The 27,949-nt window shown below is 37.7% G+C and overlaps 1 protein-coding gene across 8 annotated transcripts in view; it reads right to left on the minus strand.

Annotated features, from left to right (window-relative positions):
• Positions 1-27,949, minus strand: part of DENND4A (DENN domain containing 4A) — a 158,125-nt gene that overhangs the window by 12,044 nt on the left and 118,132 nt on the right. For all 8 annotated transcript variants that reach the window (XM_057488905.1, XM_057488904.1, XM_057488903.1 and 5 more), the window contains 9 exons: positions 26,962-27,078; positions 26,317-26,445; positions 10,069-11,168; positions 4,684-4,873; positions 3,985-4,079; positions 2,525-2,700; positions 2,286-2,432; positions 1,020-1,218; positions 524-778 (listed from right to left, as the gene is read on the minus strand). In XM_057488905.1, the coding sequence (XP_057344888.1) occupies positions 524-778; positions 1,020-1,218; positions 2,286-2,432; positions 2,525-2,700; positions 3,985-4,079; positions 4,684-4,873; positions 10,069-11,168; positions 26,317-26,445; positions 26,962-27,078 (2,408 nt within the window). The remainder of the gene's footprint in view (positions 1-523; positions 779-1,019; positions 1,219-2,285; positions 2,433-2,524; positions 2,701-3,984; positions 4,080-4,683; positions 4,874-10,068; positions 11,169-26,316; positions 26,446-26,961; positions 27,079-27,949) is intronic.

Genomic DNA, 27,949 nt, shown 5'->3' on the forward strand with positions numbered 1-27,949 from the left:
GACGAAGTTCCTGAATGTAGAGACTGCAATTAAGTGGTGGTGACAGCATATGAAAAAGTAAAAACACTTTCATAGAACAACATATCAGAAATTCAACTGAACATGTAACAAACTACCTAAATATTAAGCAAAAATTCTGAGTAAAGTAATGAAGAGAATGGTAGTACATGGCTGCAGTATCAATTACAGACATCTTCCTAAAAAAGTGTTAGTCTTGTTTTTGAAGGAGATAGTACGCTCGATTGGGGCCAACTCACAAATTTTTCTTCTAAGAGTCACTTACATTTTATTCTCAAGGTTTGAGCAAAAATTCAAACCCTTTTACAAGATGGCTAAAAAACATGACTTTGTTTTACTGCTAAACTGAAAAGTTATTTGTAAATGCAACTAAAACAATTTTATAGGTCTATTGACTCAGATGGTTGTAAGGATACTTAGCATGATGTTACTTTTGTCACTGGGAACACGCAATATTACCATGGGGGTGGTAGAATTGCCTTTTAGTTAATTCTTACTTTCATACCTTTGAGTACTTGTTACAATGCTCAGAAGAAAGAATCAATCCAGGTAAATTACTGGGTAAGTCAAGACGTCTAAAATACCACACCAGGTTCCAAAACACAATTGGATGATGGTCCACGAAGCCTGCCACTGTTATTGCATGGTCGCCTTCATTTTCCAATAAGCTTTCAAGTTCCTTCCATACCACCAAAGGACTGAGATAGGGAACAGTGATAGGATCTGGACTCGGGAGGTGCCATTCTAATCCTAGAGAATCCTGTTGAATAAATAAAACCCATAAATGGTAAATACAAGATTGATGACATTAAATCCTTAAAAAAAAATTCCCGTCAATGATTTCTATATAAACAAAAAAGTACTATAATTGTAATTGTATCATGCGACAAGAAACTCTTCCTGATGATAATATGACAGTTAATCAGGCTGTTCAGAACAAGGGGAACAAATCATACATAACTGATCAATGTCCACATTTTTAAAAACACCAGCATACATACCGTAGCTCCTTGTAAAGTAGTTGGCAGGCTGCCTGTCGGAACGAGCTTCTGGCCTCCAGTGTCTTCTTTATCCAAAGGGCCATAAGCACTGACACTTCTGGCCATTGGAAACACTGGACATTTTGACGTAGCTGTTTTTGATCTATCAGCAGGGATTTGAATACTTCGGGCACATGTATTTTCCAGCAGTTTAGATTTGCTTGGGCATTGAAAAAAAAAAAAGCGTATCATTGTCTGGGTTTACTTTACTTCATCTAAAAAGACCATGCTCTTCTCTTTCGAAACAGACATAGAAAAGTAAATCAAAAGAAAGATGTCCTTGGGCTTTCTTTAGCTAGGAAACAGGATATACTTTTTAAGTTGTCTAGTCACATTAAATTTCCTTTTCATCCAGTGAACTTTAAGTATTCAAGAGTCATTCATTTACTCAAATCATTTAGTGTATAACTTTTATACAGCAGGAACCACTGTAGGCCCAGAAGTTACAAAGAGAGAAAATAGGCACCTAATTCCCTTAGGAGTCACAAGCTAGTGGGAGACAAAGAAAGGGTTTTAATAAGCCTAAGATAAAAGAAGGTGCATGCACAGAACTGCAGTTTTGCTGCCAAAGCATTCAGGATCAAACAGGTTACATCAGCCTGCCAATACTACGCAGGCATTTTCTTCTGCACACGTAGTTACCAATATGGCCTCATCTGCCTGGCTATATATATATATATATATATATATATATATATATGGTGTATTTGGCACTTCTCCAAAGTGAAGTCAATTTCTGCATTTGTTTTAAGCATAGATTTATTTATATTATGCTTACTGTATAAATCTTAGCGTAATCTAACAGTTCTTCTATCAGCTCTAAATGTTTTCTTAGATTATTAAACATTCTTAAGTAGAAAATCAAATATTCCAAAGTAGAAGTAAGTTAGCACTGATATAATTCCTGAAGAGATGGAGGTAAGAGAAAGAGATTCATTATAAACTGCATGTGTTCTATGGAATTTTTATCTTTAAAATGTTTATAAACATCACACATGAATTATACAGCTTAAACTCTGTGGATTCATAAAGCATAAACTATAACTGTTTAAACATTTAGATTATTAGAGAATTATAATATTATTATAATCAGGAGTAAGAATTTAAGATTATGAATATATTACATATGGTAATTTAAACCTTAAAATGATCAGCTAACTTGCCTGTCATTATCAGAAATATGTACAATATATGATGTTAAAATACAGTTCCAAAGAATCAAATTACCTGTTTAGATCAAAATTCCCTTGAACAGAGATAACAGATGTATCAAGACCAGAGGCTGACACTGAAATACAAGACTGCCTTGCCTGACTTGAAAAGGAGGACGGAAAGTGCATATTTTCTGTAGATGGGCTTGACTTCAAAAAGTATCTGAAACGTGAATCAAAGAAACTTGTTAAGAAATGAGAGATTCAGGTAACATGATCCTTAAACATGAAGGGAAAAAAAGCATAAATCATTACCTTCCAGGCCGTCTTAAATCTCTTATTTCAATATTCAGAAAGGGCAAGAAAAGATTGCCACAAAACGGGCACGTAGTATTGAGATTTGAATCATCGGCTGTCCAGCCAGCCATGATTTCCTCATCATGGACAAGACAATCACAAGTTCTACACCTAGAGCAACTTGAGATGAGAACCTATGGAAGAAAACAGCACTTTATAAAGTAAACTCAGTTAGGGCATGCCACGAATTCAAAACCATTTCAATTCATAAATATATTGGAAAAATAAAACTTGGGAGGATTCTGAAGTTACAAACAAAAAACAGATTACATTCAGTGCATTATTTAATATACTTACCTTTAACTATTTCAGCTAAATCTATTCCAAAGTTTTTGCCTGAAAAGGAAACTTTTGCCTGAAAGTGAGCATCGTTACCATTGTAATTACCATAAATTTGCCATGGTTTTATTAATGGAAAAGCAAACTCAAGCATTAATTTGTTAGTACCCAAAATAGGTATTTATAATTTCATATTATAGATCTGTGCTACTCAAAGTGTGATCACCAGGCAAGTGTTGGCCCACAAACTCTTACCGGTTTGTGATAACTAGAAAAATTAAGAAGAGGATTTGGAAACCTTTAAAGTAATTTTCATTGCTGTGACATCTAAGTTTGTGATAAATATATTTAACAGACTATCAGGCACGACAGATGGGAAATTAAAACAGCAACAACAAAGAAACCCTGGTCTGCCCCTATAGACAGTTTAAGAAATGTTGCTATAAATAAATGTAAAAGCTGCCACTACATTAATAAAATGAATTCCTGATGCCATCAGGAACTTTGTAAGTTGTAACATCCATGCTCATCTTTTATTTTCCAGCTTCATGCAAATGTATTTTCCAAATTTATGCAAGTTAGTGTGAAACAGCAATAACACTTACAATTTTGGAAGCAATTTTTACACAGAAACTAGGGGGAAAATTTTAAATGTAAGAGCCTAATTTTTCCATCATAGGAAAAGGGGATATGTAGCAGTCTATCTAGCAGATATCTACAGCAAACTGATAGAAAGAATGAAAAATATGATGGAAAAAGTTGACACAAATGCCAAAACCTGTACCCTCATCAGAAAAGTGTGTTTGCATAAGCAAAACTGGTTGTGTTTAAGATGTGAAATTAAAATTCAAAGGGAACATACATATAGCTAAATATAAATGTTGAAAATGAATATGCTTTTGTATGTTGATAAATTTCAAAGGAAGCATAAAACTTTAAACAGAGATAAAGTAGTATGACTTCAATAATCTGAAATACTAGATATTTTAAGTTTATTCAGGGGCAATATACATTCTGAAATTTTCAGATGTTACATATTTAACTTCTTACTATTTTACCTCAGACCATCCAGCCCATATTTAAGAAAAGTAAAATTTATCAAGTAGTGTATGAAGAAGCTCTTTTGATTAAAATTGTACCTCCATTGCATAGTTCTGGAAGATATTTGTATTACTTGTATTGCAGGAAGATGCTACTTCTGATTTCCCAGGCAAGGCAAACTTTGACAAGGATCCTGTTCATTATTAAAAACAAAGAGCAAAACCATCAAAATTAATGAGAAAGGATATTGGAATTTTTCACTTTCATAATGCATGCATTTTTTCATTTTGAGTACAAACTTAAGGAAATATGCTCTAATTCTACTGATTCCCACATGCTTTTTGTGTGTTCATTACTCACTTATTAAGCACTTTGTGTGTAGATGCTAGAAGGCATTCTAGTTGTTTGTAGTTACTTTTGGCTGTTTCTATGTTTCCAGTTTGTAATACAAGAAAGTGTTTGGTTTTAAGGTCTAATAGACAGCTAATCTTATTACAAATCATAAAAAAAACTTTCTGGAAATTCTCTGCATTATAAAGATCTTTTAAGATCTGGTACAGTAATCTCACCTGTATTTTTTTAAAAAGCAACACTGGAAGGATAAGCCAAAATGAATAAAAATGGCTACCGCTAGGGATAAGGAGGAAACAAGATGAAGGGTACAGAGGAAAGCTAGACTTCCCTGAAAGTGCTGTGGTTCTCCATTGGTTTGACTTGGGAGCCACACATATCTTTTACAAAATTAAAACGTAAAGGAAAAAATTCAAATGCAGTATGGCAGAACTGTTTGGACAAACCTTCTAAGGAGGCCGAACTTTCCAGGCTTGTTCTGCTGAAATCAATTCCTTTAGTCCCTGACGTGGCACTGCCCTCTTGGGAGGAGGTGGCTCCTTCTAGCTCATGGCAGACATCTTCATCTGTTAAAGAGGTAGATTCGGAATCCTGGGCTCCCACTGAAGAAAGACTGGTACGATCAGAACTTTGATCCTAAGGATATAATTAAAAGCTTAATTTCTGTCATATTTAAATTTAATTATTTAAAAAGTCACCTCTAAGGTAGAAGAAATGCCTAATTACTCAGATGACCAGTTATCATCATTATAACTTCTAGAGGAAAAAAAAACAACCACCAATTTTCAAGGGCATCCTAAACTGGACAAACATGAGCTGGAGATAAATTTTTAAGACAGCATTTTTAAGTTAGATTGAAGTACATATCTGTCAGTAAGACACTCTTGCTGACTTTAAGTCCTCATTTATTGCTAATTTTCCTTCCTGCAAATCCCAGCCAGAGATGATACTGTAAGAATTACATATTACTGTTTTAAAATTTATGTTTATATTTTATTCTTTTCCACATTGATCCACATTTCAAAGACATATATTTCTAGTCTTCATTTTTGAGAACACCAAAAGTATAAATTAAAATTTTTTTGGTCATACTAATAATACATAAGAGAATCTGGTAGATACAAATTTTTGTATGAAAAACAAGAATCTTAACATCTGTAATTCCACTGCGTAGGTACTACAACTTATTTTTTCTAGTTGTGTATGTATGTATGTATTAGAGTTGTTACTTTTAAAATTATTTAATTTTTTATTGGCTTTTTGGCTATAGCCGTTGTATTTTTTAAGTGGGTGCTCCAGAAACTACAATATATATACCTAATCATTTATACTTCAAGTTAGCATTATACCACTTCACATAAATAACTATAATGAATGCCAGCAGGGTGAGTCTCTTCACCACTATAAAATATCTATATACATTGAAAATCCCATGAGATATTATTAATTTTTGTTTTGGACACATTAGTATTTTAAGGAACTTAAGAGGTAAAAAAGTAGTCTTTATATTAACTAGCTATTTATGATCTTTGTTGCTCTTCCTTCATTCCTGAAATCCAGGTTTCTTTGTGGTATCATTTTCCTCCCACCTGAAGAACTTCCTTTAGCACATCTTATAGAGCAGGTCTGCTGGCAATGAATTATTTTCCTTTATCTGAAATGCTTTTAGTTCATCTCCACAGCTAAAGAGTATTTTTACTGGATATAGAATTCTGGGTTGACAGGTATTTTCTTCCAACACATTAAAAGTGTTCCACTGTATTCTTTCCTCCATGGATTATGGTGAAAAATATATTGTCATTCAAATCCTTATTCCTCTGTAGGTAGTGTTATTCTTAACAGCTTTCAAGATTTTTTTTCCTCAGCAGTTATTTTCTTATTAGCAGATGGGTATCTTTGTTTTTTTGCAGTTTGCTTATATGTGTTGTAGGTGTGCTTTTCTTTGAGTTTATCTGTCTATAGTTTACTGAGACTTTTGTATCTGTAAATCTAAATTGTTCATCAAATTTGGGAAGTATCAGCCATTATTTCTTCAAATATCTTTTCTACCACAGTTTCCTTCTCTAATACTTTTGGAACTCCAATTACATATTATACCTTTAGTTCAGTCCCACAAACCTCTGAGGCTCCATTCATTTTTATAAAAAGTCTCTCTCTTCTTCTAATCGGATAATTTCTATACTCAACCTTCAAATTCACTGATTCTTTCTTCTGTCATCTCTGCTACTAAATCCATTCAATGAGTTTATTTCGAAGTGTATTTTTTATTTATAAAATTTGTTTTTTTTAAAAAGTTGTTTATATTTCTTGCTGGGAATTCCTTTCTATTTCAAATGTGTTTTTCTTTACCTCAGGGGGTCTAGTTATAATAGCTGTTTTAAAGTTTCTGTCTGATAATTTCATCATATGGGTCATCTCAGGATTGTCTTTCTCTTGAGAATTGGTGATATTTTCCTTGTTCTTTTTGTGTCAAATAATTTCAGATTTTATTTTGGGCACTGAATGTTACATTGTATAGTCTGGGTACTGTTATAATCTCTTGGAGAGCACTGATGCCTTCGTTTAAGCAGGCAGTCAATTGAGTTATGTTCAGACTGTAATTTCTGTTTTGATTTCTGTAAGCAGTGATTTAATTCTTAGTTCTCTAAGCCTTGTCTATGGCTGGTTTGCATCTATCCCATATATGTGTAGCTCAGGGATTAGGCTGAGACTTGTGTGGGCCATACACAGAATTAGGGAATCCCTTTGGTTGATACCCTCAGAGGCCGCCTTCTCAGGTTACCTCTGTCCAGGAGATACAGGGTTTCTCTTGAAGTTTTATATGCCAGGCTTGCCATTCCACACTGGGACTAGGACCTGCTTTTGGGGCAAAGATGCATTAGAAAAGAAAATGGGGATTTCACTTCTGTGTGGGTCCTTCTCCACAATCTGCCTGCTTTTTCAAAATTCTTAGATAGTTTTTTTTGTTTTATGTCTACAGGTTTTAGACAAAGAGGTTATCATCAGTGGGGGTGGGTTTTAATGGCCTTATGTTGCCACAGTGGAACTAGAGCTCTCACCTAATTTTTAAAGAATATTTTTGCTGGGTATAGAAAAATAGCTTGGAGACATTTTCTTTAGCACTCTAAAAATGTTTTTCCAGCATCTTCTGACATCATAGTTTCTCTTCCGAAGACAATGTTAGTTTCTTATTGTTGCTCCTTTGAAGGGAATGTATCTCTTTGTTGGCTCTTTTTAAGATTTTCTCTTTGTATTTCATCTGTTTTATCTTTAGATGCCTAAGAAGGTTTTCTTTCTATTTATTCTGCTTCTTATTTGCAGATCTTCTAAATATGTGAGTTGACATCTTTAATCACTTTTGGAAAATTCTTGGCAATTAGCTTTTTAAATGAGAGACCTTTTATCCCAGTCTCTCTTCTTCTGGAACTCAGAGCAATGTTAGGCATCTTCATTAAACCCTGTATTCTTTTCTGTATTTTCCAAACTTTTTCCTGACTGTGCTTCAGTGTGGATATTTTCTATTAGCTTCTCACCTAGTTTACTAACCTTTCTTTTTGTGTTCTGTTGTTGTTAAATCCAACTACTGCATTCTTAATTTCATCTTTTTCAGTTCTAGAATTTACACTTGATTCTTTTTAATAGATAAGTAGTAAAACTTTCCATCTTTCCAGATGTTTTTCTTCACCTTTTCCCTTATTTTCTTGAACATTTTAAAATTAATTCAAAGTCCCTTGCTAATTCAAATATTTGGATAACCTGAAGGTCTGTTTCCACCATGTTCTTCTTTTGTTTTTTAGTTATGGTCCTGTCTCTTGGTATAGCTATTTTTTTTTTATTGTTAATGTACAATTACTTGAACAACATTATGGTTAGTAGATCCCCCTATTATCAAGTCCCCCCCACATATGCCATTACAGTCACTGTCCATCAGCATAGTAAGATGCTATAGAATCATTACTTGTTTTCTCTGTATGTACTGCCTTTCCCGTGTCACCCCCTACTACATTATGTGTGCTAATCGTAATGCCCCTTTTCCCCTTATCCCTCCCTTCCCACCCATCCTCCCCAGTCCCTTTCTCTTTGGTAACTGTTAGTCCATTCTTGAGTTCTGTGAGTCTGCTTCTGTTTTGTTCCTTCAGTTTTTTCTTTGTTGTTATACTCCACAGATGATTGAAATGATTTGATACTTGTCTTTCTCCACCTGGCTTATTTCCCTGAGCATAATACCCTCCGGCTCCATCCATGTTGTTGCAAATGGTAGGATTTGTTTTCTTCTTATGGATGAATAATATTCCATTGTGTATATGTACCACCTCTTCTTTATCCATTCATCTACTGATGGACACTTAGGTTGCTTCCATTTCTTGGCTATGGTAAATAGTGCTGCGATAAACATAGGGGTGCATCTGTCTTTTTCAAACTGGGCTCCTGCATTCTTAGGGTAAATTCCTAGGAGCGGAATTCCTGGGTCAAATGGTATTTCTATTTTGAGCTTTTTGAGGAACCTCCATACTGCTTTCCACAATGGTTGAACTAGTTTACATTCCCACCAGCAGTGTAGGAGGGTTCCCCTTTCTCCACATCCTCCCCAACATTTGTTGTTGTTTGTCTTTTGGATGTTGGCCATCCTAACTGGTGTGAGGTGATATTTCATTGTGGTATTAATTTGCATTTCTCTGATGATTAGCAATGTGGAGCATCTTTTCATGTGCCTGTTGGCCACCTGAATTTCTTCTTTGGAGAAGTGTCTGTTGAGGTATAGCTATTTTTAACTGAATGACAGAATATAAAATTGTAATGACTCCAGATGATCTTCAGTTTCTCCAGAACAGGTCTGATTATTTTAATCCAGTCACAGATAGAGCTGAGTCACACCTAGGTTACAGTTTGGGTGAGGCTCAGTCTGCCTCTAGTTTGTCAATGCTCCTAAGTTAAAGCTCTGTAGGACTTCCAACTAAGGGCCTAGTGTATTCACCAAAGCTCCCCCCACCTCCAGTCTGACTCCCCAGCAGCTCATGGACTCTGGCTATTGTATTCCTAGCACCATGAAACTGCTAAAAACTTATTTGTCAGAGACTTTCTGTTAATGTGTTTAGCTTCCTGCCTCAGAATTTGGAAAATGACTTTAGGAAAAAATTTATGTATTTCAGGACCCTCAAGTTTCTAATTTTGTCTCCTTAGCTCAACAAGATCTCAAAAGCTCCATGGACCCCACCTATTCACAGTCCTCTGATAAGGCAAAGCCTGGATTTGCAAACCTCTTGCTCTGTGCTCAAAACAAGCAAATGCCCTCAGGGAAAAGTAATTACAGAACTTCAGCTCACTTCTGTGATTTTCCTCTTTCTAGAATTTTGTCCCTTTACTTTCTAGTTGCTTTAGCAGTCCTCAGATAACTTTAAATAGATATTTTCTATATTTCAGTCAGCTTTTTCTTTTGGAAGGTATACTGGTCTACCACAAGCTATCCCATCCTAACCAGGAAGAGAAATCCTATGCCTGGCTGGTAATTTTTGAAGGCATGTTGGACAATGTGTCTGGAAAAAAATCTGCATTTTGAAGGAAATAATGAAGCTCAGTAAGCTTTTTCACATAATAGTAATTTTTATTCCAGCTACAAATCATGTTCTTTCAAAACCGAACTATAAACATAATCTTGGTGAATTTTCTTTCCTTTTGAAGTTACTACTCAAGTTCAAATTTGTATACTTACTAACCTTATGTATCCCAAGAGTCTTTTTTTGTAAAGCTGTGTTTAAAGAGAATGGTAAAAACAGACATCTGGTGGTGGAGGAGAGTAAATAGGAAAAGCAGAAAATACTGACAGAACTTACCTTAGTTGACGTGGTATACATGGTGAATCTTGAATACCATTTGCTTGCTTTCTCTGCAACTCCTTTTCCAGCAGTGAACATACTGTTCCTTAGAACATCTAATTTAGGTACTAGTAATGTATCTAAATTAAATGACGGTGATGAATGGATTAATGCATCCTGAGATTCTTCCCTAAATGGGCAAGTAGGTGAAAAGGCTGGAGAAGACCAGAGTCTATCCCTTGGTCTGTCCTCGCTTTTTGTATAACTTTTAGATTTGGTAAGTCTCATTGGTCTAGGAGAATTAGGAGGCAGGCTAGATCTTCTGCATGCCTTGACCAATGCTGGACTTTTCTTGTTGGGTAATTTATCATCACATGCCCGCTGTAAATCAATGCTTGGTGCACGACTTGTCAGAGGACTGCTCATGTTATTCATATACATCACAATTTCTTCAGCTAAATCACGCCTAGCAGATGGTGTTGAAACGCTTTTACTATCATCTTCCTCCTCTTCCTCCTCCTCTTTCTGCTGCTGTTCAGTCTCAGCAACCAAAAGAGAGAGGGGATCAAATCCTGTTGCAACATCAGTTTTTTCAAAAGGTTTCACCGAGAAGCTGCTGCTCATACGTTGAATCCTCTTGGGATTTTTTGTAGCAAAATATCCCACTTTTGATCCATCTGTTTCACTGTCTAAGTCTTCTAAGTCAAAAATAACAGGAGAATCCACTTTATCTACCAAACAATTAGGACTTTCAAAAGGTGTATCATCATCACTAGATTCCTTTTCTAGACTGTCTCTTTTTGATCTTAAAGGTGCCTTTCCAATATCAAGACTATTTGGTCTCGTGCTTTTTGACATAACATTTGAAAGAATTTTTGCGTCAGCTCCTAATTTTTCAACCATATCTCCAGAGTTTGCTTTCTGGTTAATTCTATTGAGCATAAGCCCCATTAATACTCCTCCACTAAGATTGCGGCTTCTGTTTCCCCAGGACACTTGCTGCTGCAAATTAGGTTCATTGTCACTTTTGTGTCTTTGTCTGAAGCATCTACTTTGAATATTCCCAGTTTCATTTGTTTCCGCAAAAGATGATATTAACAACAGCTCAGATGTGCTTTCTGAAAAATAAGAAGTGTTCTTAGCTATGAAAAATGTAATGTGCAAATATGTCTTAAATATTTAAAATACAAGTAATGAAAATAATAGCAAGCACTCAATGTCTGCTATTTGTATGTATAAATAATTACATTATCTACCATGATCATTCCAACATCCTTACAAGTTGAGACGAAACTGACACTGAGATTAATTATCCAGCCCAAAGTTACCCAGTCCTTAAGTGATAGAACTGGGATTCAAATCCAGATTTGACTAACTATAAAGGGTATGCTTTTAGGCATTAGGATATACTGCTTTTTAAAACTAAACTGAGATTAATATTTATCCTTCTTATATTAACAATAATAGTAAATATATATTAATTTCAATAAATTGATTAAACAACAGTTATACAATTGTGGTGTGTCAGCTGACCTTGAGATTCTGAGTCTTCTGTCTATAAAAATAAAAAAAACAAAAGCACTCAACCAAACAAAAGGCAGCTATGTTAGCTTTATCCATATGTAAATAGTTTTTAAAAACTCCAAATCTTTATGACTATTAGATGAAGATAAATAACTTTACCTTCACTTTACATATTGAGTGTAAGTTAACAGTAGTCAAATATGAATGGCCACTTTCTACTCAGAAACACTTTTCATTGCTTTTCGCCAAGTTACTTAGGTACCAGTGGTGAAAACACAAATCTAGATTTCTGATCACTTTAACTGTCCTCATTATAAGGAGTCTTCCACAGCATTAGTCTAGGTAGGGTGCTGTCAACTGTCTTTTTCACATGCTCTATGCAACACAAGTAGCTCTCTATAACCAGGCAATTATTTAAAATGTGCCGTTTCCCTGACATGTGACATACTCAGGTAGCGTGATAGGAGATAAAAGGAAACACAAAAGCCCACAAACTAAAAATGTTTAATAAGTATATACCATTAACAAATAAAACAGCATAGCAGAGAGGTAAAATTTATTTTTTTCTGTATCAGTTTATGATTAAGGACATAAGAAACCAAGAATATACTTTCTTTTTATATTCTGGGAATATTAGAATATAAAGAAAGCTTTCTGTTTGACAGGTTGAGTATTATCAAAGGCTTGGGAGAATCTTACAACCTAAAGGCAATACTCTGGGATTGCATTTAAATAGCTGTGTAAGGGGTTCCCTTGCAAAGTCAGGACTATGCTATGGCCTGAAGACAAATAAAGCTGGTACCAAACTATACCAGGGGTTGACAAACTATACTTATAAGCCAAATCTAGCCCTCAGACTGTTTTTGTACAGTCTCGAATGGTTTTTACACCTTTAAAGGGTTGTATAAATCATATTCCCATGACAGAGACTATATGCGGCCTTCAGTGACTGAAATATTTACTACTGGGCCATTTACAGACATGTGTTCCACCCTAGATTTATATGTATACTAAATTCCACCTGACTAGCTGGATGCTACAGACCTCTCACACTGAGGCTGAAATTATTTAACTTCCTTGGCCTGGTGGCTCTATGACGTAATTCTGGCCAGTGATATTCAAGTGGTAGTTGTTCAGTGTTTCTGGAAACTTCTGCTTTCACAGTAAAAGGGGACAGATATGGCTAGTGCTCCCCATTCTCATTCTTTCTGCTTTACACAGGTGATGCCTCAAGTTGCCAGTGGCCATATTAGAATCATGGTTACGTTAGTCAGAAAGACAGTAAGAGCAGGATGAAAAGAGGTGGGGCCCACCAAGAACTCAGAAAGTTAATCAGATAGAGCCAGAGAACCAGAGATAACTCAGAGGATTAATTAAATGAAGCCACAGGGACTGAGAGTGACTTGAAGGGCACAGGTATTTCCCAGATGACAAAAATTCCCCAGATAAAAATGTCAGAGTGCAAGGGTGGGGCGGAAAATGGCGGCGTGAGTAGAGCAGCGGAAATCTCCTCCCAAAACAACATATATCTATGAAAATATAACAAAGACAACCCTTCCTAGAATAGAGACCAGAGGACACAGGACAATATCCAGACCACATCCGCACCTGAGAGAACCCAGCGCCTCGCGAAGGGGGTGAGATACAAGCCCCGGCCCCGCGGGAGCCGAGCGCCCCTCCCCCCAGCTCCCGGCGGGAGAAGAGCAGGCAGAGAGGGAGGGAGACGGAGCCAGGGCTGCCGAACACCCAGCCCCAGCCATCCGGGCCAGAGCGCAGGGCCCTCGATACTGGGAAAACAGGGCAGCAAGAACAGTGAGCAGGCACTGGAGGCTGGGCGACAGAGGACATAAGAAAAGCGCGCGACCATTTTTTTTTTTTTTTTTGCTTTTTTGCTGCTTTGTTTTGGCGAGCGCTGTTTGGAAGTCTTAAAGGGACAGGGACCCCAATATTAGGGAAACAGGGCAGAAAGACCGGTGAGCAGAGGCCTGAGGCTGGCACCGGAGAATAAAGAAAAACGAACGACCACCTTTTTTTTTTTTTAAATAAAAATTTTTTTTTTTTTAATTAAAAAAATTTTTTTTCTTGTTTTTTTTTGTGGTCGTTGTTTTGTTTTGGCGGGTGCTTTTTGGAAGTCTTAAAGGGGCAGGGCGGGCCACTTAATCCAGAGGTAGGGAATCCGGGACCTCTGGGCACCCTAACCCCTGGGCTGCAGGGAGCAGGGAGGCCCCTTATGGAGATAAATAGCCTCCCAGCAGCTCCTGCTCCAACGCGACTCCACCATTTTGGAGTAGCTGCCCGAGCCAGGCCATGCCCATAGCAACAGCGGAGATTAACTCCATAGCAGCCGGGCAGGAAGCAGAAACCCTGTCTGCGCGCAGCTGCGCAGCACAAGCCACTAGAGGCCGCTGTTCTCCCAGGAGAGGAGGGCCACAAACCAACAAGAAAGGAAGTCCTTCCAGCCGTCACTCGTCCCAGTTCTGCAGACTATTCCTATCACCATGAAAAGGCAAAGCTACAGGCAGACAAAGATCACAGAGACAACACCAGAGAAGGAGACAGACCTAACCAGTCTTCCTGACAAAGAATTCAAAATAAGAATCATAAACATGCTGACAGAGATGCAGAGAAATACGCAAGAAAAATGGGATGAAGTCCGGAAAGAGATCACAGATGCCAGAAAGGAGATCGCAGAAATGAAACAAACTCTGGAAGGGTTTATAAGCAGAATGGATAGAATGCAAGAGGCCATTGATGGAATTGAAATCAGAGAACAGGAACGCATGGAAGCTGACATAGAGAGAGACAAAAGGATCTCCAGGAATGAAACAATATTAAGAGAACTGTGTGACCAATCTAAAAGGAGCAATATCCGTATTATAGGGGTCCCAGAAGAAGAAGAGAGAGGCAAAGAGATGGAAAGTATCTTAGAAGAAATAATTGCTGAAAACTTCCCCACACTGGGGGAGGAAGTAATCAAACAGACCACGGAAATACACAGAACCCCCAACAGAAAGGATCCAAGAAGGGCAACACCAAGACACATAATAATTAAAATGGCAAAGATCAAGGACAAGGAAAGAGTGTTAAAGGCAGCTAGAGAGAAAAAGGTCACCTATAAAGGGAAACCCATCAGGCTAACGTCAGATTTCTCAACAGAAACCCTACAGGCCAGAAGAGAATGGCATGATATATTTAATACAATGAAACAGAAGGGCCTTGAACCAAGGATACTGTATCCAGCACGACTATCATTCAAATATGACGGTGGGATTAAACAATTCCCAGACAAACAAAAGCTGAGGGAATTTGCTTTCCACAAACCACCTCTACAGAACATCTTACGGGGACTGCTCTAGATGGGAGCACTCCTAGAAGGAGCACAGCACAAAACACCCAATATATGAAGAATCGAGGAGGAGGAACAAGAAGGGAGAGAAGAAAAGAATCTCCAGACAGTGTATATAACAGCTCAATAAGCGAGCTAAGTTAGGCAGTAAGATACTAAAGAGGCTAACCTTGAACCTTTGGTAACCACGAATTTAAAGCCTGCAATGGCAATAAGTACATATCTTTCAATAGTCACCCTAAATGTTAATGGGTTGAATGCACCAATCAAAAGACACAGAGTAACAGAATGGATAAAAAAGCAAGACCCATCTATATGCTGCTTACAAGAAACTCACCTCAAACCCAAAGACATGCACAGACTAAAAGTCAAGGGATGGAAAAACATATTTCAAGCAAACAACAGTGAGAAGAAAGCAGGGGTTGCAGTACTAATATCAGACAAAATAGACTTCAAAACAAAGAAAGTAACAAGAGATAAAGAAGGACACTACATAATGATAAAGGGCTCAGTCAAACAAGAGGATATAACCATTCTAAATATATATGCACCCAACACAGGAGCACCAGCATATGTGAAACAAATACTAACAGAACTAAAGGGGGATATAGACTGCAATGCATTCATTCTAGGAGACTTCAACACACCACTCACCCCAAAGGATAGATCCACTGGGCAGAAAATAAGTAAGGACACGGAAGCACTGAACAACACAGTAGAGCAGATGGACCTAATAGACATCTATAGAACTCTGCATCCAAAAGCAGCGGGATATACATTCTTCTCAAGTGCACATGGAACATTCTCCAGAATAGACCACATACTAGGCCACAAAAAGAGCCTCAGAAAATTCCAAAAGATTGAAATCCTACCAACCAACTTTTCAGACCACAAAGGCATAAAACTAGAAATAAACTGTACAAAGAAAGCAAAGAGGCTCACGAAAACATGGAGGCTTAACAACATGCTCCTAAATAATCAATGGATCAATGACCAAATCAAAATGGAGATCCAGCAATATATGGAAACAAATGACAACAACAACACTAAGCCCCAACTTCTGTGGGACACAGCAAAAGCAGTCTTAAGAGGAAAGTATATAGCAATCCAAGCATATTTAAAAAAGGAAGAGCAATCCCAAATGAATGGTCTAATGTCACAATTATCGAAATTGGAAAAAGAAGAACAGATGAGGCCTAAGGTCAGCAGAAGGAGGGACATAATAAAGATCAGAGAAGAAATAAATAAAATTGAGAAGAATCAAACAATAGCAAAAATCAATGAAACCAAGAGCTGGTTCTTCGAGAAAATAAACAAAATAGATAAGCCTCTAGCCAGACTTATTAAGAAGAAAAGAGAGTCAACACAAATCAACAGTATCAGAAACGAGAAAGGAAAAATCACGACGGACCCCACGGAAATGCAAAGAATTATTGGAGAATACTATGAAAACCTATATGCTAACAAGCTGGGAAACCTAGGAGAAATGGACAACTTCCTAGAAAAATATAACCTTCCAAGATTGACCCAGGAAGAAACAGAAAATCTAAACAGACCAATTACCAGCAATGAAATTGAAGAGGTAATCAAAATACTACCAAAGAACAAAACCCCCGGGCCAGATGGATTTACCTCGGAATTTTATCAGACATACAGGGAAGACATAATACCCATTCTCCTTAAAGTCTTCCAAAAAATAGAGGAGGAGGGGATACTCCCAAACTCATTCTATGAAGCTAACATCACCCTAATACAAAAACCAGGCAAAGACCCCACCAAAAAAGAAAACTACAGACCAATATCCCTGATGAACGTAGATGCAAAAATACTCAACAAAATATTAGCAAACCGAATTCAAAAATACATCAAAAGGATCATACACCATGACCAAGTGGGATTCATCCCAGGGATGCAAGGATGGTACAACATTCGAAAGTCCATCAACATCATCCACCACATCAACAAAAAGAAAGACAAAAACCACATGATCATCTCCATAGATGCTGAAAAAGCATTTGACAAAGTTCAACATCCATTCATGTTAAAAACTCTCAGCAAAATGGGAATAGAGGGCAAGTACCTCAACATAATAAAGGCCATCTATGATAAACCCACAGCCAACATTATATTGAACAGCAAGAAGCTGAAAGCATTTCCTCTGAGATCGGGAACTAGACAGGGATGCCCACTCTCTCCACTGTTATTTAACATAGTACTGGAGGTCCTAGCCACGGCAATCAGACAAAATAAAGAAATACAAGGAATCCAGATTGGTAAAGAAGAAGTTAAACTGTCACTATTTGCAGATGACATGATACTGTACATAAAAAACCCTAAAGACTCCACCCCAAAACTACTAGAACTGATATCGGAATACAGCAAAGTTGCAGGATACAAAATCAACACACAGAAATCTGTGGCTTTCCTATATACTAACAATGAACCAACAGAGAGAGAAATCAGGAAAACAACTCCATTCACAATTGCATCAAAAAAAATAAAATACCTAGGAATAAACCTAACCAAAGAAGTGAAAGACTTATACTCTGAAAACTACAAGTCACTCTTAAGAGAAATTAAAGGGGACACTAACAGATGGAAACTCATCCCATGCTCGTGGCTAGGAAGAACTAATATCGTTAAAATGGCCATCCTGCCCAAAGCAATATACAGATTTGATGCAATCCCTATGAAACTACCAGCAACATTCTTCAATGAACTGGAACAAATAATTCAAAAATTCATATGGAAACACCAAAGACCCCGAATAGCCAAAGCAATCCTGAGAAAGAAGAATAAAGTAGGGGGGATCTCACTCCCCAACTTCAAGCTCTACTATAAAGCCATAGTAATCAAGACAATTTAGTACTGGCACAAGAGCAGAGCTACAGACCAATGGAACAGACTAGAGAATCCAGACATTAACCCAGACATATATGGTCAATTAATATTTGATAAAGGAGCCATGGACATACAATGGCGAAATGACAGTCTCTTCAACAGGTGGTGCTGGCAAAACTGGACAGCTACATGTAGGAGAATGAAACTGGACCATTGTCTAACCCCATATACAAAAGTAAACTCAAAATGGATCAAAGACCTGAATGTAAGCCATGAAACCATTAAACTCCTGGAAGAAAACATAGGCGAAAACCTCTTAGACATAAACATGAGTGACCTCTTCTTGAACATATCTCCCCGGGCAAGGAAAACAACAGCAAAAATGAGTAAGTGGGACTATATTAAGCTGAAAAGCTTCTGTACAGCAAAAGACACCATCAATAGAACAAGAAGGATCCCTACAGTATGGGAGAATATATTTGAAAATGACACATCCGATAAAGGCTTGACGTCCAGAATATATAAGGAGCTCTCACGCCTCAACAAACAAAAAACAAATAACCCAATTAAAAAATGGGCAGAGGAACTGAACAGACAGTTCTCCAAAAAAGAAATACAGATGGCCAACAGACACATGAAAAGATGCTCCACATCGCTAATTATCAGAGAAATGCAAATTAAAACTACAATGAGGTATCACCTCACACCAGTAAGGATGGCTGCCATCCAAAAGACAAACAACAACAAATGTTGGCGAGGCTGTGGAGAAAGGGGAACCCTCCTACACTGCTGGTGGGAATGTAAGTTAGTTCAACCATTGTGGAAAGCAGTATGGAGGTACATCAAAATGCTCAAAACAGACTTACCATTTGACCCAGGAATTCCACTCCTAGGAATTTACCCTAAGAATGCAGCAATCAAGTTTGAGAAAGACAGATGCACCCCTATGTTTATTGCAGCACTATTTACAATAGCCAAGAATTGGAAGCAACCTAAATGTCCATCAATAGATGAATGGATAAAGAAGATGTGGTACATATACACAATGGAATACTACTCAGCTATAAGAAAAGGGCAAATCCAATCATTTGCAGCAACATGGATGGAGCTGGAGGGTATTATGCTCAGTGAAACAAGCCAAGCGGAGAAAGAGAAATACCAAATGATTTCACTTATCTGTGGAATATAAGAACAAAGGAAAAACTGAAGGAACAAAACAGCAGCAGAATCACAGAACTCAAGAATGGACTAACAGGTACCAAAGGGAAAGGGACTGGGGAGGATGGGTGGGTAGGGAGGGATAAGGGGGGGAGAAGTAGGGGGGTATTAAGATTAACATGCATGGGGGGTAGTAGAAAAGGGAGGGCTGTACAACACAGAGAAGGCAAGTAGTGATTCTACAACATTTTGCTATGCTGATGGACAGTGACTGTAAAGGGGTTTATAGGGGAGACCTGTTATAGGGGAGAGCCTAGTAAACGTAATATTCGTCATGTAAGTGTAGATTAGTGATAGCAAAAAAAAAAAAAAAAAAGGGCAGTTCCTGTGTGGTAACCTCCAACGAGTTCTACACAAGGGTATAAAGGGCATATAAAAGTGTAGGCAAAGGGTCTGTTTGTGTTTATACAGAGGATCAAAGCCTAATTGGGCTACCCCGAAAATGAACTAAGATACGATATGAAAAAGAACTTCCAACATCTGCACCCTCTGGAAGACTCATGCCAGAAGATGATCATCAAAAAACCCCAACAAAGATCCACGCACTGCTACAGCTGTAGATGCACTCATCCCACCAGTTCCTGGACCTGCCATGGGAATGAGGAAGGAGATATCTAAGCTGGCCTGTGCATACAGTAAAACAACAAAATTGGACTGGATCTATACTGTTGGAACTCAACCAAGAATTTGGAGAAGTGCAAATTGTAGCGCTCCAAAGTCTTACAACTACAAACTATTTATTGTTAAAAGAACATATGGCATGTGAACAGTCCCCAGGAATGGGTTGTTTTAATTTGTCTGATTTCTCTCAGACTGTTCAAGTTCATTTGGACAATATCCACCATATCATAGATAAGTTTTCACAAATGCCTAAGGTTCCTAACTGGTTTTCTTGGTTTCACTGCAGATGGCTGGTAATTACAGATATGCTTTGGTTATGTAACTATACTCCTATTATGTTAATGTGTGTGTGCAATTTAAGTAGAAGCTTAAAACCTATACATGCTGAAGTTACTCTACAAGAAGATATATCAAAGAAATAATCAATCTTCCCATGTTTTCTTCCGCCTGCTACTTCTATAGCTTTTCTTCTTCCTTCCTAATTACAACCCTTAAATAGAATTCGTGCCTCATATCAAATTTACCGAGTATCATAATTCTTCCAAGTGGTAAAGATACCTCAAGACAAATGCTGGGCATAGAAGCCACAGGGCATAAATATGCAAAGAAGTAAAAAGCTAACTTTTTCAAACAATAAGGCTTCTCTCTCACTTACCAACTTCACATTTCCCTGTATGGCCCCGGAAGATGACTGGTTAGCCAGAGACGGGTAAGATTCCTCAAGGGAGGAACAACCTAAGACAGGCACAGTCGCAGGGGGGCCATCAGGTGAGAAATTGGGGATCAACAGAGGTGAGGCTTAGAACCTCACCCCCCCGTTCTGAGAGAAATCTTCTGCATACGTGGATGTTTTATTGCCCTGGTCTAGCTTGGATTAACACATAGTCTACAGGCACACACCTGATCATCTACATGTGCTCTCTTACAACACTAAACTATGTTTTCTACCTTTATCTTGTATCTACCTACCACTTCAGCATTTTATTAAAAATAATAATAATAATAAAGAGAGAAATGTGGTATCCACATATAAATCAAGTATAAAAACCAAATGAGTATTCATATTTGAACTGACTGTTTATAGTTCATAATGCATGAGCAAAACCGAAAGTTTCTGTGATGACTGCCCTTGTACTGTTCACTATGTAACTTATTCATTATGTAAGAATTTGTTCTACATGTAAAAACTTGTTTGTTATGCCTCAGAAGATTGGAGACTGACAAAAATTAGGCTTGGGGTGGAATAATGATTGTGCATTGAGCATTGACTCCCCTATACAGAATTTTATTGTCGTTAACAACCATTTGATCAATAAATATGAGAGATGCCCTCACAAAAAAAAAAAAAAAAAAAGGACAGACTTCCAATGGTAAAATAAATTAGTAACCGGGATGTAATGTATAGCATAAGGAATATAGTCAAGATATTGTAACAGCCTGGTAGGGTGATAGCTAGAACCTAGAATTATGTATATAAATGTTCTACCACTGTGTTGTACACTTGAAACTCATGTAATGTAATACTGTGTGTCAACTACCCTTCAATAAAAAATAATTATTAAAAAAAAAAAAAAAATGTCAGAGTGCAGCCCATGTCGCCAATCTTCCAATCAGATCAAGTCCCCAAGGCCAAAGAATGTCAAGGACTTCTCTGGTTTGCCAAAAACTGCATAAAAAGAAGCCTCACAGTAAGCTGCCTGCCTTTGTCTATCTTGACTCTGGCCCATTCCTCCCTTGGAGTGTAATCAAATAAACCTGCCTTCATTTGCCTTGACTCCAGCCTGCTCCTCCTTTGGAGCATATTTGAATAAAACTTTCATTCTGCTTCACTGCTGTGTCTGCCTTTCGATCCTTTGCTGTGGTGGAGATGAGTACCAAGGAGAATGAACCCACCCCCCTAACAGTTAGGTCCAGAGAACTGATGGTAAAAGCCCTGAATCAACATCTTGAGCAGTTGTTTACCTGTGAATTTGTTATTTGAGGAAAAAAAAAAAAACCTTTGACCTATTTAAGCCACTGTTAGTCATATTTTCTGAGTCTTGGATTCCTGACTGAAATACTAGACCTTTTTCAGATTTTTTAACATGCTATAAGCCTTTCCTACCATACAGCATTTTACAAACTGCTTCCCTCTCCATGGAATGCTCGCTCTCGGTTTCTCCTTTGCAACCCCTATCCTCATTTGTTTCCTACTCACCCTTCAGATGTAATCTCAAAAACCATATTCTCAAGGACGGCTTCTCTGACCAATGTCCCCACAAACCCAGCACACGTCTCTCTATTGTATGTTCCCATAGAAACTTATAGCTTTTCTTCATTTAATCTCATAATATTTTTACATTTACTTGATTATTTGATTAATGTTTTCCATTCCTCATACCTGCTTTCTCCATGAAGGCAAGGACCATGTTTATTTTTTGTTCCTTATTATATCCCCAGTAGTACCTGGCACATGGTATCATATTGTAGGAGCTTGTGGGTAAAATTGTAATATTTCCAGAGTATCTCTCCTCGCTTTAGTACCTCTGCATATCATAGGCATTCAGAGGTGGAAAGAAGTATGGCTTTAGTGCATTTGCTTCATTCCTCAGGGGTGGAGAGAAGTTCACATCTCCATATCGGTGGGTAATTACCTGGGCAAGGAGGGCTTATCTGTACCCCAGAGGTGAGGGGAGGGCCATTTTTGCTTCTGCGGGAGCAGGAAAGGGAGAACCAGCCCCAGGCTGCAGTTTGTGAGCAATAAACGGATTTTAAACTTTATTTCTCCCTTTGATTGATTTTGTTTTTTAGAGGTATCTTTTGCCCTGGGATTTCCTCTCCCCGGACTTAACATTTGGCACAGTCAGCAGGGTTCCTCTGAACCCGAAATCTGTTATAATGGGTGGGACCTTTGGGAGGGCCACCCCAAGAAATGATGGGGAGAAGTGGCGCTCGCGCTGAGGGACATGTTTCTACACTCATGGTCGCGTAGGCGCCACCACCACTGCTGGCCACGCCGACCTGGCCTGTGGCCCGAGCCTAAGGCCACTGCTTCTGCCACTGCTGCCGGCTGGAGCCTGGTCACAACTATGGAAAGGAGCAGAGGTCCAGTACACTTTGATACAGAAGCAACTGGCTGCTGTGTACCACGCCTTGCTGGCTGCGGAGCCCATTGCCGGAACAGCTCCAACCAAGGTAATGACCATCTATCCCATCGCGGGGTGGGTGAGAGACGACCCAAAGGCCACAGAGTGCTGTAGCACAGACACCTACCGTATATCATGTGACTGGCCATTTGCCTTTGACATCCCCAGGGAATGGTGAAGCAGATGCACTGGCCCAGGTGCACTGGCTAGAAGGAAGCCTGCCTCTGATGTGGCCCAATGGCTATATCAGTGTTGTTGCACATGGGGCAAAAGACAATGTGGGCTGTAGCCCGTCAGTGGGGCTTGCCATTGACCTTTGAAGAAGTCAGCTGAGCCTGGAAGGAGTGCCCTGCATGTTGTGTAGATCAGCAAACCACCAAGAGGGGCCTAGAGCATCTCTTTGCAGCCTAAGGCCAGTCGCCCATGATTGAGAGCAATCAAGGCACCCACTTTATTGGACATGCATTGCAAGGATGGGTGCAGCAATTAGGAGTAAATTGGACATGGCCCTGGACATTTCAACACATGGACTGGTGATGACTGGCTCTTCTGGCACCTTGGGGAAAAGGCCTGGAAGCTGGCCTCCTATGTATTAGCAGCAAAGTGGCCCCCCACAATCATGGTTATTTGCTTCTACAGTCCTTGTGTCCTGGATGTGCCCCCTGGCTGCAGCTGCTGCGTGATGGCTGGAATGGATGAGGTTTAGACTTAGTCTGCATGGGACTTTGAACTTAGCTGAATCCTCTGGCCTGAGAATTATCATGATTGTGTTGCTGTTGTCAAGGAAAAAATGATTAAAGAGAGGCTTGACTTTGTCTAATGTTTGGTAAAAGTTTTGTGAGCAATCTAGCATGGTTGTTAAGAATGAGTAAACAAGTGTAGAAACATATTTTGTGCTTAGTGAGAGATTGTGCTGTAAAGTACAGTTACTTAATCTGCATAGGCTGAATCCTCTGGCTTGAGGATTATCAAGATTTTATTGCTGTTGCTATTGTATGTTATTAGATTGGTCTGAAGAGGGGGGATGAGTAAATTGTAAGGTGAGATTTCTGGAGGGGTGGCCTGTGGGTAAAATTGTAATATTTCCAGAATATCTTGCCTGGCTTTAGTATATCTGCATATCAGTAGGCATTCAGAGGTGGAAAGAAGTATGGCTTTAGTGCATTTGCATCATTCCTCAGGGGTGGAGAGAAGTTCATCTCCGTATCAATGGGTAATTACCTGGGCAACTGAGGGCTTATCTGAACCTGAGAGGTGATGGGGAGGGCTGTTTTTTACTTCTGCTGGAGCAGGAAAGAGAGAAACGGCTCCAGATTGCAGTTTGTGATCAATAAATGGATTTTAAACTTTATTTTTCCCTTTGACTGATTTTGGTTTTTAGAGGTATTTTGCCCCAGTATTTCCTCTCCCCAGACTTACAGAGCTCAAAAAATAATTCCTGAATGAATATTGTTTGCTGGGAAACAACTTCTGGAACAGGCCAACCCAAAATATAACACAGTATATTATAATATGATATATTATAGCTAAATATGGTAGCAAAAATTAAAAAGTTAAAACATACTAAAACCAGAATTAGGCTTAGAAAAACATTTCAGAGTAAATTTTCATATTTCAGAGTATGTTTCATTTCAGAATAATTTTCCTGTGATTGAACTCTCAGTAATTCGATACACATTTATCAAAAGGTTAAATTCTCAACATAATCATGAAATAACTATAGGGTGATGGTTTTATTTCAAAATCCAATCAAACATTAAAACATCTCTTTGGTTATTCTACTCCCATATCTTTTAGAAACTGTCAGATTTATATACATACATATATATGAGTATACAATGATATAAATATTCATATAGTGTACTGCAAAACAAATAAGCCTTTAATTCCTCACATGTGCAAGTACATAAGAAAAAAGTTAGTGAAAAGTAAGTATTCCTTTAAATTTCATATATAATGTTTGGCAGCAGTGATAAACCTATAGCTTTTAACAGATGGGAAAGTTTCAAAGCGCCAAAATCTAAAGGATAAACTAATAACTCTAATTCACACCTGGGATACCTATTATAGGCTTCTAAAAAATTGACTTTTAAGCATGTGTATAACCAAAAGCCAGATGATGAATCAGACGCTAATTACTTTGAGAAAAATATCAGGATCAAAGGATGGTTTACAATCATATTAAAATAGAAGGTTCATAAAAGCAATCTTAAGAAAAAGGGAAGCATGAATAGATGTAATGAAAGAACAATAAAGCAAGGACTACCAAAGGAAGTTATTAAGGGTTACAATTAGAAAGTGGGTAGGAAGGACTAAATAGCTGTGAAGCAATTCCACAACGCCAAAGAAAACATGTTTAATGTTTAAATTATAACAATTATCTAATAAAGAAATACAAGGGAGACAATTATAAACTGTTTAACCTTTTTTTTGATAACTAAAGCAGGGATCTGCAAACTTTTTCTATCATGGGCCAGATAGCAAATATTTAAGTCTTTGTAGGCCATACAGTCTCTGCGGCAGCTCGGTCAACTCTGCTCATGCAGTACAAAAGCGGCCATAGAGTATCTGTAAATGAATGAGTGAGGCTTTGTCCCAATAAGTCTTTGTTTATGACAACTGAAGTTTGAATTTCATATAATTTTCATCTGTCACAAAATGCTATTCTTTTGATTTTTCTTCCAACCATTTAAAAATGTAAAAACCATTCTTAGCTTGTGGGCTGGTGCAAAAACAGGTCTGCCTTTACAGAAAACATAGTTTGCCTACCCCCAAGCTGGAGGCATATCAAACCCTGCTGCACAAAATAAACATCATTGCAGCAAGGCCATTTATAAGGAGATACATCAGCATGACAGCACAAGTCCTTCATTATTTGTTTAGATCATAACAGATACAGAATTGAGTGAATACAAAAAATATCATTGTATAATTATGTAATCAGACTATTAACACTAGAAACTGAAGCTTATGTTCATTTAACCCCAAGAGAAGTCCGATGAAAAATTCATGGGATCAAGTATTATCCTGGGTCCTAAATTGACTTTTCCATTAACGAGTTGATAACTTATGTGACCTGCTATAAATCAGATGATGCTTTAGTTTTCTCACCCTTCTCTCATTAATGAAGGCACTGCTATACTAATAAAATATAACATAATATGTAAAAAACACTCTGAAAAGAAATATTGGGTATTGTTATCTAAGCTATCTGAAGGATTTTTCCCTCTGAAAAAACAGGAACAACACGAAGACTAAGGAACTATATGCTTCATTAAAAATTGGCTAGGTGTACGGTACCCTCAGCCTAATCATCTCACCTGCTCCCACTTCTCCCTTCCAAAAAGTCCTAAGAGTTCAAACTCAAGATAGTTTGTAGCCCATAGGTTTGTCCCTATTCTTTGTTATAATGAAAGCTTGAACAAAATGTATTATAAAATACAGAATTCAAGCTAGTAAGCTATTCCATGAAAGGCTGCACAAATATAAAAAAAAAATAACCCTGGAGAATTAAGACTTCAAAAACAAAATTCACTAGGAACACAGATATGAGTGATTCTACACAAGGCAGAGGTATGCTATTTAACTCACCTGTGCTTTCTCCTGATATTTTATCAGCGCTGCCATTTGTACCGATGAGCCGGACTATACTGGAAGAATTTTGATAACTGAGATTGGGAAGACAATCAGCGCTTCCTTTTGCACTCTCACTCTCTGACACTGTGAAGATTAAAATGAAACTGGTGAGGATATACTGAACACCGCTCTACTTGTTAATCGCAAATAAGTGATTCTACTTAGTTTAGGCCTAATGGTGTGCACTGAATTACTAAGTACTGGTCCACGCATGAGATCCATGTATATGTTTTATAATTTCTTCTTTGATTGTAAAACACTGCTTTTGATGGAGGTAGGCAAGGGGCAAAATATAAGTCACAGACCATTAACAAAAGCATTAAATAAAAAATTGGTTAAACCTCAGAAAAGAGCTACTGTTTGAAGAAACATATATTTCTACAAAGAAGAGTAGGTATTTAGAGACTTATGTCACTGAGACTATACTTCATCCATGAAGTATTTGTATGTTGGAATATGTGTTGGAGAGGGCTTGTAATGGGAGAAAAGAGGAGTTATAAGGGGGAAGTAGAAAATAAAAGTAGTATTTTTATACTCAAGTCACTTGCATTTTCTATTAATACAAGTTTACAATTTTATAGAATATTAAACAATACCTACAGGAACTAGAATCGCTCTCTTTCTTATCTTTCTCTTCTTGAATGTCCTCAGTAGATATATCCCCTCTTCTAACTTCATCTTTGGATAATGAATTATATCCAAGATCAGACTGGCCACCTGGAAAAAAAAAAAGAAGAGAAAAACCCCTCTGCTGCTTCTTTAGTAAGAACAACTGCAACCAGGGGCAGTATATTAGGGTTTGGATTTACTTTAGAAATTTTTCTGGATACTTTCCAATGTCAAGCATTATTTTGTTAGCTCTCCCTGTCTCTAGTAATGGAAGAAAGAGATGCTCTCAAAGTAATTTATTTTTGGCTCCACACTGAAGTCAAAAACTAATTATGTACATTCATGCTATATTGTCTAGGCTCCAAAAGACACAAACTAGACATTCTTTATACAAGTCCATGACCCCTCTAGGTGAAAGTCTGAGTTCCAACTAAGCAATGGAGAAGAAAAATCTGCAGGGAATCAAAGCAGAACATTCATGTACAGATCACTGGAGCTGAACGTCTAAGTGATTTTCCCCAAAAGATGAGCTTATTTAAATTTTATTGATAGGTAATTACTTTTTCTGAAAATTCAAGTGAATAATTATCGAATTGCAAATGAATACAAATACACGAGAATGAGGGGAAAAAATCTAGTGTTAAAGTTATTGTTAAGAAAAGCAGAAGTTGCATTGTTATCAGAAAACTTCTAATACATTGTTCTGTTAAATAGGCTTAGTAATATTCAGCCAATTGTTTTCACTATCTTAACATCAAAACATAAGGTTTTGAATACTACTTCTCTGTCTTAGGAGACATTATTTTAAGTAAGCACTTAACCTTTAGGTTTGGATTTCAAATTCCCAGACTTATAACACACAAGGTTGTTATGATTATATGACAGACTATATATGGAATGCTGTTATAAACTTGTCAAGAATCATCTAATGAAATTGTATTTTACTTTAATATCTTTTGGTATTAATTTTGAGTTTGTC

The sequence above is a fragment of the Manis pentadactyla genome, chromosome 11, assembly GCF_030020395.1.
Source record: "Manis pentadactyla isolate mManPen7 chromosome 11, mManPen7.hap1, whole genome shotgun sequence".
In the NCBI taxonomy this organism is placed as follows: Eukaryota; Metazoa; Chordata; class Mammalia; order Pholidota; family Manidae; genus Manis; species Manis pentadactyla.